Source organism: Rhinopithecus bieti, unplaced genomic scaffold, assembly GCF_001698545.2.
Source record: "Rhinopithecus bieti isolate Rb0 unplaced genomic scaffold, ASM169854v2 scaffold_33474, whole genome shotgun sequence".
Taxonomy (NCBI): domain Eukaryota; kingdom Metazoa; phylum Chordata; class Mammalia; order Primates; family Cercopithecidae; genus Rhinopithecus; species Rhinopithecus bieti.
The window spans coordinates 1,331,620-1,343,806 of record NW_016814460.1 but is presented as its reverse complement, the minus strand read 5'-3'; the positions used below and the strand labels follow the sequence as shown (position 1 = coordinate 1,343,806).

Genomic DNA, 12,187 nt, shown 5'->3' with positions numbered 1-12,187 from the left:
TATATATATATATATGGTCTCACTCTGTCACCCAGGCTGGAGCGCAGTAGTGCAATCATCGCTCACTGCAGCCTTGATCTCCTGGGTTCAAGCAGTCTTCCTGCTTCAGTCTCCCGAGTAGCTAGGACTACAGGCATGCACCACCATGCCTGATGAATCTTTAAAACTGTTTTTGTAAACATGGAGGTCCTGCTATTGCCAAGGCTGGTCTTGAACTCCTGAAACGCTGGCCTCCCAAAGTGCTGGGATTACAGGCATGAGCCAATGTGATTGGCCACTCGATTTCTTTAAAAGTTCCTGAAGTAACATAGTTTCTAGTTCTTTCACCGTCCTGGTTGATCTCCTTTGAAAGATAGTAAGAACATCCTTATCTTTAATACTTTGAATAAAAGTAGAAAGCTACTTAAACGCAAAAACCACATATACTGAAACAAAGAAGAGTGGAAATTTGATAAATGTTTATTGACTTGCTGATTCAAAAAAACAGTGCAGCTGAGAAGTCTGATCAGCTCAGGAAAGAGTGGGATTTGGCAACGAATATGTTATCTAACAAAATCTGAGTAATTTGTCACCTTTTAACATCTTCAACATATTTATAATATAAATATTTTTTAAAAAACAGATTATTAAACTAATACTCCCCTGGAAGAACAAGAGGACTAATTTTCAGTGACAACAGACTTGTGCTGATCCATCATCTGGAACTCCTAAAGACCTGAATGGCTGACTGGGATTAGTGACTACTATCTGGTTTTACTCTACTAAGCCCATGATTTTGTGTTTTAACCAATTAAGAACATTATCCCAAAGCACAATGAAAATAGCCTAGGTCTGAATACCACCAGTTTTTTGGCAACAGTCCTGCTTCTTGCCTTTTTCTCATCCTCATCTGCAGCTTTCTTGAATTCATGTTCAAAGGAGCTAGCTAGTTCATTGAAGAGTCCCACCTCCTCACAGTTCTTCAGGAATCTAGTTGGAGTAGGAGTTTGATCTGTAGATGTGAAAGAAAAGGAAACTGTTTTAGTTTTGATCTGAAATTAAAACTTGATATTAAATAGTATATAGATAATGCATTTGTACTTTTTGATTGGGAGATAGAGTCTTTGTGTTAGGGCAAATTTGCTTTAATGGAGCTCTAGTAGGTGAAGGCTGGTGCTAGGCCACCAGAGGGTGTCTGTGTTGTGTTGCCTCAAAGCCAGCAGGGGGAAGACAGAACAGCGTTTTGTTGTGTGACTATCCATGTACCCACTTTTCTCTCAGTGCTAGTTTTACCACGTTTACCTCCAACCAAACCAAACTACCCACACAGGTGACACAGATTTGAAAACCAAGTATAGTTAAGCAATGTTTTATTTTGTAAACTTACTCCCTGCTAGCTAGGTCTGAAGTGAGCAGAAAAAGCAGATGGATGTTAAAATCTGATGAGAAGAAACTGAGGATCAGATGGTTGAGTTTGCTGACTAAAGCTACCAAGTAAGAAATAGTGCCTTGTCTTTCAGTGGTCACTAAGGTAATAATGGTCTGTTACCTTCTGAAGGATTCCAGGCAAATCTAGGGGCTGAGGAGTAAGACAGCAAGATCATGAGCTGGAAAAGGAAACTGCAAACAATAGACCTAATTTCACAGAGACCTAGGCCCAGAGCAAGTTCCCGAAACCAGGATATTTGGATTTAGTTTTGCCAGCCCAAATATGCCCACAGGGGCTGCACGAATCTCCTCAACACTATGCCTCTGCCCTTGGGAAGAGAAAGGCTCTTGGTAAACCATTGGAACTTTTTTTTTTTGAGACGGAGTCTCGCTCTGTCACCCAGGCTGGAGTGCAGTGGCCAGATCTCAGCTCACTGCAAGCTCCGCCTCCTGGGTTCACGCCATTCTCCTGCCTCAGCCTCCCGAGTAGCTGGGACTACAGGCGCCGCCACCTCGCCCGGCTAGTTTTTTTTTTTTTGTATTTTAGTAGAGACGGGGTTTCACCGGGTTAGCCAGGATGGTCTCGATCTCCTGACCTCGTGATCCGCCCGTCTCGGCCTCCCAAAGTGCTGGGATTACAGGCTTGAGCCACCACGCCCGGCCCACCATTGGAACTTTTTAAGCAACCTGAATTTTACATTTGAGCTTCTCCCTCCCAATCCTGCTTCTTTAGACCTGAATCTTGTTCACAGATCCTAACTCTATTATGATAGCTTTCCTTGGCATGCTACTTCAGGGATTCATCTCATACCCCAAACCACTAGAATGAATGACAAAAATAGAGAACAATGTTTAAATGATATTTTAAGGAGTGAGACCTGGGGTTAAAATCACCCCTTCTTGGCTGGGCGCAGTGGCTCACGCCTATAATCCCAGTACTTTAGGAGGCTGAGACGGGTGTATCACTTGAGGTCAGGTGTTTGAGACCACCCTGGCCAACGTGGTGAAACTCCGTCTCTACAAAAAATACAAAAATTAGGTGGGCATGGTGGCAGGCGCCTGTAGTCCCAGCTACTCAGGAGGCTGAGGCAGGAGAATCCCTTGAACCCAGGAGGTGGAGGCTGCAGTGAGCCGAGATTACTGCCACTGCACTCCAGCCTGGGCAACAGAGTGAGACTCTGTCTCAAAACAAACAAACAAACAAAATAGAAAAAAAAAAAAACCCATACCCCTTCTAGCCTGATCAGTTGAAAATAGTACAGTGGGACTTTCCATGGAAACAGCACGATTTTTATAAAAAATTTAAACAAAACCTCTTCTGAATCAGAGTGTTTGGAAAAGTTACCACTACTTCTCAAAATAGTTTTAAAAGGTTCTCTGGCAGCTTTGGTTGGCTAACGATAAAGCCACTTTCCCTCCTTCCCTGGGTGAGTAGAAGTAATATCATCCTTTATGCTTAGAGAGTACTTTAATAAGGGCATACCCAAAATCACAACTCAAGTGGAACAGGAGGGGGCAGCTAAGGGCATGGCTATGGCAGAGGAGGGACTTTCAGACCTTTGATATGAGGCTCAAACAAACTTCTGCGCCCTGCTGTTCAAGCTCATTTCTGGTTTTTTAAAGGCTCCCCAGTGTTAAACCTAATTCCTCACTTTGCAGGTGGCCTCTAACTTTCAAATGGCTCTGGTTTGTGAACAAACAGACTGAAAATATATCAGAGAACCCTGAACCTGCTCTAACGAATCCTAAAAAAAAAATCAGTAAGTTTTTGTTTTGTTTTGTTTTGACACAGAGTTTCCCTCTTGCTGCCTAGGCTGGAGTGCAATGGTGCTATCTCAGCTCACCGCAACCTCCGCCTCACCGCAACCTCTGCCTCCCGGGTTCAAGGGATTCTCCTGACCCAGCCTCCCGAGTAGCTGGGATTACAGGCATGCACCACTATGCCCAGCTAATTTTATATTTTTAGTAGAGACGGGGTTTCTCCATGTTGGTCAGGCTGGTCTCGAACTCTCGACCTCAGGTGATCCACTTGCCTCGGCCTCCCAAAGTGCTGGGATTACAGGCGTGAGCCACCGCGCCTAGCCAAAAAAATCAGTAAGTTTTTACTGAATACTCTCTATATGTTTTGGTGCTACATGCACACACTTGTGTATATGTTTGGGGGAGGGGAGGGATAGGAATATAGGAGTATTGCCCAGATTTAAGACATGGCTCTTAGGCTGGGGGTAGTAGCTAAGGCCTGCAATCCCGGCACTTTGGAAGGCCAAGGCAGGTAGATCCCCTCTTGAGCTCAGGAGTTCAAGACCAGCCTGGGCAACATGGTGAAACTCCATCTCTACAAAAAATACAAAAATTGGCTTGGTGCAGTGGCTCACACCTGTAATCCCAACGCTATGGGAGGCCAAGGCGAGTGGATCACCTGAGGTTGGGAGTTTGAGACCAACCTGACTGACATGGAGAAACCCTGTCTCTACTAAAAATACAAAATTAGCCAGGCATGGTGGTGCATGCCTATAATCCCAGCTACTTGGGAGGGTGAGGCAGGAGAATTGCTTAAACCTGGGAGGCAGATGTTGCGGTGAGCCGAGATTGCACCATTGAACTCCAGCTTGGGCAACGAGTGAAACTCCGTCTCAAAACAAAAAAAAAGAAAAAAGAAAAAAAAACACAACAAAAATTAACCAGTGTGGTGGTACATGCCTGTGATCCTAGTTTTTTCAGAGACTGGCTTAAGCCTGGGAGGCAGAGGTTGCAGTAAGCCAAGATTGCGCCACTGCAGTCCACCCTAGTGAGAGAACCAGAACCTGTCTTAAAAAACAAAACAAAACAAAACAAAAACAGGAGAAAAAAGAAAACATGGCTTTTGGCTGTAGAAAATTAAGATGATAGGCTGGGCGCGGTGGCTCAAGCCTGTAATCCCAGCACTTTGGGAGGCCGAGGCGGGCGGATCACGAGGTCAGGAGATCGAGACCCTCCTGGCTAACACGGTGAAACCCCGTCTCTACTAAAATACAAAAAAAAACTAGCCGGGCGCGTTGGCGGGCGCCTGTAGTCCCAGCTACTTGGAGGCTGAGGCGGGAGAATGGCGGGAACCCAGGAGGCGGAGCTTGCAGTGAGCTGAGATCCGGCCACTGCACTCCAGCCCGGGCGACAGAGCGAGACTCTGTCTCAGAAAAAAAAAAAAGAAAATTAAGATGATGTTTTCTTTTCTTTCCCAGGCTGGAGTGCAGTGGTGTGATCTTGGCTCACTGCAACCTCTACCTCCCAGGTTCATGTGATTCTCCTGCCTCAGCCTCCCAAGTAGCTGGGATTACAGGTGCATGCCACCATGCCCAGCCAATTTTTTGTACTTTTAGTAGAGACAGGGTTTCACCACGTTGGCCAGGCTGGTCTCAAACTCCCGACCTCAAGTGATCCACCTGCCTTGGCCTCCCACAGTGCTGGGATTACAGGCATGAGCCACCGCACCTGGCCTCTTTTTCTTTTTTTGAGACAAGATCTCACTTTGCCACCCAGGTTGGAGAGCAGTGGCACGATCTCGGCTCACTGCAGCCTCCACCTCCCAGGCTCAAGTGATCCTCCCACCACAGCCTCCTGAGTAGCTGGGACTACAGGTAGGCGCCATGCCTAACTAATGTTTGTATTTTTTGTAGAGATGGGGTTTCACTATGTTGCCCAGGCTGGCTTTTTCTTTCTTTCTTTTTTTTTTTTTGAGACAGAGTCTTGCTCTGTCGCCCAGGCTGGAGTGCAGTGGTGTGATCTCCGTTCACTGCAAGCTCCGCCTCCCAGGTTCACGCCATTCTCCTGCCTCAGCCTCCTGAGTAGCTGGGACTATAGGGACCTGCCCCATGCCTGGCTGATTTTTTGTATTTTTAGTAGAGACAGGATTTCACTGTGTTAGCCATGATGGTCTCAATCTCCTGACCTCATGATCCACCTGCCTCGGCCTCCCACAGTGCTGGGATTACAGGCGTGAGCCACCGCACCCAGCCTTCTTTTTTTTTTGGAGACAGAGTCTCAGACTGTCACCTAGTCTGGATGCAGTGGTACAATTTTGGCTCACTGCAACCTCCGCCTCCCGGGATCAAGTGATTCCCCTGTCTCAGCCTCCCAAGTATCTGGGATTACAGGTGTGCACCACCAGGCCCAGCTAATTTTTGTATTTTTAGTAGAGATGGGGTTTTAGCATGTTGACCAGGATGGTCTTGAACTCCCGACCTCAAGTGATCCGCCCACCTCAGCCTCCCAAAGTGCTGGGATTACAGGTGTGAGCCACCACACTTGCCCATTTTCTTTTTTTCTTTTAAGAGACAGTCTTGCTCTGTCATCCAGGAGTGCAATGGCATGATCATAGCTCACTGAAACCTTGAAGTCCTGGGCTCAAGCAATCTTTCTGTCTCAGCCTCCCAAGTAGCTAGGACTACAGGTGTGCACCACCATGCTCGGCTAATTTTATGTATGTATATATGATGTATTTATTTTTAGATACAAAGTCTCACTCTGTTACCCAGGCTGGAGTGCAGTGGTATGATGATAGCTATGTATGTATATATGTATTTTTAAATACAGGGTCTCACTCTGTCGTCACCCAGGCTGAAGGCAGTGGCACAATCATAGCTCACTGCAGCCTTGAACTCCTGAATGCAATGATCTCCTACCTCAGCCTCCTGAGTAGCTGGGAGTACAGGCAAGTGCCACCATGCCTAGCTAAGTTTTTTTGGTAGAGAGGGGCCCTCATTGTGTGGCCCAGGATGCTCTCGGACTCCTGGCCTCAAGCAATCCTCCTGCCACTGTGTGAGCCACTGTGTCGCTAGGCCCCAGAGAACGTTTTCTTTTTTCTTCTTTCTTTATTCTTTTTTAGAAACAAGGTCTCCATTTGTCACCCAGGTTGGAATGCAGTGGCATGTTCATAGCTCACTATAACCTTGAACTTCTGGGTTCAAGTGATTCTCCTGCCTTAGACTCCCAAGTAGCTGGGACTACATGCATGTGCCACCACACCTGGCTAATTTTAAATTTTTTTCTAGAGATGGGATCTTGCTATGTTGCCCAGGCTGGCCTCTAACTCCTGGGCTCAAGTGATCCTCCCACCTGGGCCTCTCAAAGTACTGGGATTATAGGTGTCAGCCACAGTGCTCAGTTGAGAGTGCTTTCTAGTTGAGGAAATAAAACTAATATATGTGGAAAGCATCATAGTGTACAAAAATAAGTACTTGGCTGGGCATGGTGGCTCACGCCTCCCTGCACTTTGGAAGGCTGAGACGAGAGGGCTGCCTGAGGCGAGGAGTTCAAGACTAACTTGGGGAACAAAGCTAGAACCCATCTTTACAAAAAATAAAATAATTAGCTGGGTGTGGTGGTGCACATCTGTAGTCCCAGCTACTGGGGAGGGTGAGGTGGGAAGATGGCTTGAGTCCAAGAGTTTGAGGCTGCAGTAAGCTGTGATTGTGCCACTGCACTCCAGCCTGAGCAACAGAGTCTCTGTCTCCAAAAAATACCCACCAAAATGGCCGGGCACGGTGGCTCACGCCTGTAATCCCAGCACTTTGGGAGGCTGAGGCGGGCAGATCATGAGGTCAGAAGATCAAGACCATCCTGGCTAACACAGTGAAACCCCGTCTCTACTAAAAATACAGAAAAATTAGCTGGGAGGGGTGGTGGGCACCTGTAGTCCCAGCTACTCGGGAGGCTGAGGCAGAAGAATGGCGTGAATCTGGGAAGTGGAGCTTGCAGTGAGCCGAGACCACACCACTGCACTTGAGCCTGGGCGACAGAGCGAGACTCCGTCTCAAAAAAAAAAAAAGAAAAAAAAAAATACCCCCCAAAACACACAAAAAAATTAAAACTTGGGTGAATGCCATGGTGCTAGGTTATGAAGAGCCTGAAAATCCAGGTATAAATAGCCCTTTCTTTCTTTCTTTTCTTTTTTTTTTTTGAGACAGAGTTTTGCTCTTGTTGCCCAGGCTGGAGTGCAATGGCACAATCTTAGCTCACTGCAACCTCTGCCTCCTGAGTTCAAGCGATTCTCCTTCTTCAGCCTCCCAAGTATCTGGGATTACAACAGGTGTGCACCATCATGCCCGGCTAATTTTGTATTTTTTTGTTTTTGTTTTTTTGAGATGGAGTCTTGCTCTGTTGTCCAGGCTGGAGTGCAGTGGTGTGATCTCAGCTTACTGCAACCTTTGCCTCCTGAGTTCAAGCGATACTCCTGCTTCAGCCTGCTGAGTAGCTGGGACTACAGGTGCCTGCCACCACGCCTGGCTAATTTTTGTATTTTTAGTAGAGACGGGGTTTCACTATGTTGGCCAGGCTTGTCTCGAACTCCTGATCTTGTGATCTGCCTGCCTCAGCCTCCCAAAGTGCTGGAATTATGGGCGTGATCCACCGTGCCCAGCTAATTTTATATTTTTAGTAGAGATGGGGTTTCACCATGTTAGTCAGACTGGTCTCGAACTCCTGACCTCAGGTGATCCACTTGCGTCAGCCTTCTAAAGTGCTGAAATTACAGGTGTGAACCACCACGTCCAGGCTTAAGTAGCTTTAAAGAGAAAAGGGCCCAGGGCAGTAGCTCACGCCTGTTATCCCAGCACTTTGGGAGGCCGAGGCAGGTGGATCATTTGAGGTCAGGAGTTCAAGACCAGCCTGGCCAACATGGTGAAACCCTGTCTCTACTAAAAATACAAAAATTAGCCGAGCGGTAGTGGCATGCGCTTATAATCCCAGCTACTCAGGAGACAGAGGCAGGAGAATTGCTTGAGCCTGGGAAGGGGAGGTTGCAGTGAGCCGGGATCACGCCACTGTACCCCAGTCTGGGCAACAGAGTGAGACCCCGTCTCAAAAAATAAATAAATAAATATAAATAAAGAGAAAATAGGAAAATAATGATAGATTTTTGACTTGACTAGAAGAGTAGAATTTAAGGAAGACTGGCTTTTCAATAGTATGTATGCAACATGGATTAGAATGAGAGACTAATCAAGGAGGCCAGCTAGGAGACTTTAGAGGAATCCAAGCATAAAGAAGGTGATGGTAGGGAGAATAGGAAGGAATAGAATAGAAAGAATTTGAAGAATAAAACAACTCAAGATTTTGAGATACTAATGAATAACAAAGGAGAAGGAGCTGGTTTAGGAGACAAGGAGGTTAAGTTCAGTCACTGACATAAAGACTTGAAAGACAGCCAAGTAAAAATGTTCACATAAGGGGTTGGGATACATATGACACACCAGGTCTTAAGTGGAGATGTGAGAATTACCAGCATAGATATATGATAGCCGAAGTCATGTGCAACAAGATGAGCATTCCAGAACTGAAAGCAAATAGTAACAGGAGAACACGTTTTCTCCTTGAGACCATCCTGGAGCGACTTCTCTTACCACCCCTGGAGACTTGGTGTAGACCCTTCCACCCATTTGGAATAACCTCTCCAACTTTATAACCTTGCCCCAAATTTACCTCTCAAATAAACTTCTTCTAATTAATTCTACTTAACATTAGCTCATTTAGTATTCATATTGTTTATAGTATTCACTTATACTTGTCTGTAAATACAATTTTTTTTATGAATATATTCCCTGAATTAATTATGTCTTACCTATATGTATACCCTATCCACTATTCCCTAAGATCTCTCCCAGGTTTCCCTTTTGCTTTTAGAGACAGGGTCTTGCTTTGTGGTCTAGGCTAGAGTGCAGTAGCATGGTCATAGCACACTATAACCTCAAACTCCTGGGCTCAAGCAATCTTCCCACCTCAGCCTCCCAAGTATATAGGACTATAGCCATGCATCATCACATTTAGCTAATTTTTAAACATGTTTTGTAGAGACAAGGTATCTCTATGTTGCTCAGGCTGGTCTCGAACTCCCAGTCTCAGGCAATCCTCCTGCCTTGGCCTCCCAAAGCATTGGGATTATAAGCATGAGCCACCACACCTGACTTCCCCCCAGGTTTTCTTATGGATCATTGATGACAGTGTTCCCATTTATGTCCTTTTCCTAAGGATTACAAATCTACAAGCTCCTAGCAAACGTGCCTGGTGTATATAGTAGACATGAAATAAATATCTGCTGAATTAATGAGGAATAAGAGGCCTGTAAAGGCAAGTGGCAAGTCCCTTTCATCATGTATAGAAGTATGATGAGGGTTCTGTCTCTCCTTCTCCATGTCTATGGTAGCATTTTGGCCAGTAATACTTAGAGAAACTCTGTTTTATCTGAGTTATTATAGCTAATGTAATAACCACCAACTAAATACCCTAGGAATTAAATATTGAGTTAAGCTTGCTTAGATTGAGGTAAATCAGAACCTCTCATGGATCAAAAGAAAAAGCTCACTTTGGTTTGTATGTCTGTCTGGCTGAAAATGGTACAGCAGAATTGCTGCCTGGTTTGAGAGCAGTTGCTAAGAGGGCTCCCTTGAGAATGGCATATACAAGCAAGACAGTATCTAAAACAACTGCTGAGAGGTTCCAGATCACCCAAATTGGCTTAGAAAAGTCCCACTGACTAAATGTCTTGTTTGAGCTTTGGAAATGTGCCCTCAATGGTGTCTGGGTTAAGGGAAGTTGAATTTATGAACTGACAGTCTGCCTGCTGGAGGAAAGCTGACACCCAGTGGAAGAGAAGCAACCAGGCTAGGTTGGCTTTTTTTTGCATTCTTTTGTTCACCCCTTTGCTGTGGGTAGGGAAAATGTCAAAGGCATCTTTTGTCTGTAAATCTTTCAAAGTCTTAATAAACAGAAAGTAAGACGGTAATAGACTGAAAAAAACTGAGAGGAAACCTCAACACACCTACCCTCAAAAACCACAGAACACAATCTTGTTATTAAAAACAGAGTGGAGGGTACAATAGAAACTTGGGAGCTTTAAGTGTTCCTTTTTCCTGATTAAATGCAGATCACATAAGGGCTCTTAATGGGAGAAAGGGAGTACAGCTCCCAGTACATCTGGTCTCTGGTATTAATCTTAACTGCCTGGTGGTATCAAGGCACATGGCTTTTGGGGCAGCAAATACCTGCAATGATGACTGAGTCAGTTCGGGCTGGGCCAAATTTCAATGTCATCTCATGCTTGTGTTTATGAACTGCCAGGTGGTCCTCGTTTGTAAATCTCTGAAACAAAACAGAAATGGAGATGTGAAAAAACAAAAACCTGCTTCAGTGCCCTTTTAAAATGTCCTACCAAACATCTTGCAATGAGATTGGTCCCTGGAAAGAAGAACTGGAGAGGGAGAAAACACTGGAAGAGGAGAAAAGTTGGAGAAAAAAGGGTGCTGGAGGGCAGGGAGAAGAGGAGAAGGGGAAGACCACACCACCAACTGCTCTGTAATATCAGGTCCAAACAACAGAAGTGGACAGATTGTTGGTGAAGTGGGGTCCAAATAGGAGGCTCCAAATGAAAAAAACATTAAGGCAAACTCGTATTGAACAAAGGGAAACAATTTTTAATAATAATAATAAAGAGAAAAGGGAAGGGCTGGGCACTAGTTGGCCATCACAAAAACAGGAAATTGAGAATGAAGCCCTCCATGGTAGGGCTGAATTGCATTCTTTTATGAGGGGGCTAACAGGGAGATAAATTATGCAGGATTAGGAGAACCATTTAACTTCTTGGCCCCTACAGTGCTGCAGCAGGCGCCTGCATGGCTATTTGGCTTAGAGTTTTAATGAGCCAGGATGGAGCTGTAGAGGACCAAGGCCCAATGGCCAGTAATGGCACATACCAGCCCCATCGGCCAAATGCTGTCTCCCCTCATCGGGCAGCCCGCCTGGGCTCTATCAGCCATAAAAGGGCCAGCACAATGCTGATGACTATATAATGGTAGAATAAAAATGCCAGCAAAAAATATTTTTTTTGGGGTAGGGAGGAGCCTGTAGGTAGGATGAGGGAAGAGAAAGGGAGATGGTATAGAGATTTTATTTGTTTGGGATTTGGGTGAAAGGACAATAAAGAAAAGTGGGGTAAGTCTATCCAGTTTATGACTAAGTAAAATAGAGTTACTGGACAATAATTTATGCTCCAACCCCTTCTTAAAAGGGGGAGAGTGAAGGGAACAGATGAACAGCCGTAATTCAAAAAAATAATATTCTCAAAAGTCCCTTAGAGGCTCCTGGCCATACTCCTTCATTAAAACATGCCTGCAACACAGTTACAGCCTGGATGCTGCAGTTTTCCACAGCTCCTTCACAGTGAGGCTCTGAAACATGGTTCTATTTGCCTTTTGCTTCTAAAATGGTGACTGGTTAGTCCTCTCTTTTTACTTTCTTCATCACGTGTATACTCCTCACCAAATACTATACGTTTAGCCTCCTTTTCCACAGCTCTTCTTGACTGCAAACAAAATACACAGGAGTTGGCCCCATCCAGCTTCTACCTGTCAGGAAAGCAACACCAAACTGTCTCTACTACTTTATTTACCTGAATTTACAACTAAAGCCAATTTAAGATCCAAAATCCTAGGCTGGGCGCGATGGCTCATGCCTTTAATTGCAGCACTTTGGAAGGCTGAGGTGGACAGATTGCTTGAGCCCAGGAGTTCAACACCAGACTGGGTAATCTGGCAAAATCCCATTTCTATACAAACATTTTTTATTTTATTTATTTATTTATTTTGAGATGGGAGTCTTGCTCTGTTGCCCAGGCTGGAGTGCAGTGGCGCAATCTCCGCTCACTGCAACCTCTGCCGCCTAGGTGTAAGCAATTCTCCTGTCTCAGCCTCCTGAGTAGCTGGGACTACAGGCGCATGCCACCATTCCCGGCTAATTTTGTAGTTTTTTTTTT

The 12,187-nt window shown here is 45.2% G+C and overlaps 1 protein-coding gene across 9 annotated transcripts in view; it reads right to left on the bottom strand.

Annotated features, from left to right (window-relative positions):
- LOC108514646 (cyclic AMP-dependent transcription factor ATF-7) overlaps window positions 1–12,187 on the bottom strand; it is a 123,056-nt gene that overhangs the window by 27,486 nt on the left and 83,383 nt on the right. For 5 of the 9 annotated variants that reach the window (XM_017851029.1, XM_017851036.1, XM_017851030.1 and 2 more), the window contains 2 exons: window positions 10,422–10,518; window positions 840–991 (listed from right to left, as the gene is read on the bottom strand). In XM_017851029.1, the coding sequence (XP_017706518.1) occupies window positions 840–991; window positions 10,422–10,518 (249 nt within the window). Of the gene's footprint in view, window positions 1–436; window positions 992–10,421; window positions 10,519–12,187 lie in introns of those variants that run through there. The other 4 variants (XM_017851034.1, XM_017851037.1, XM_017851035.1 and 1 more) reach the window with 2 other exon arrangements.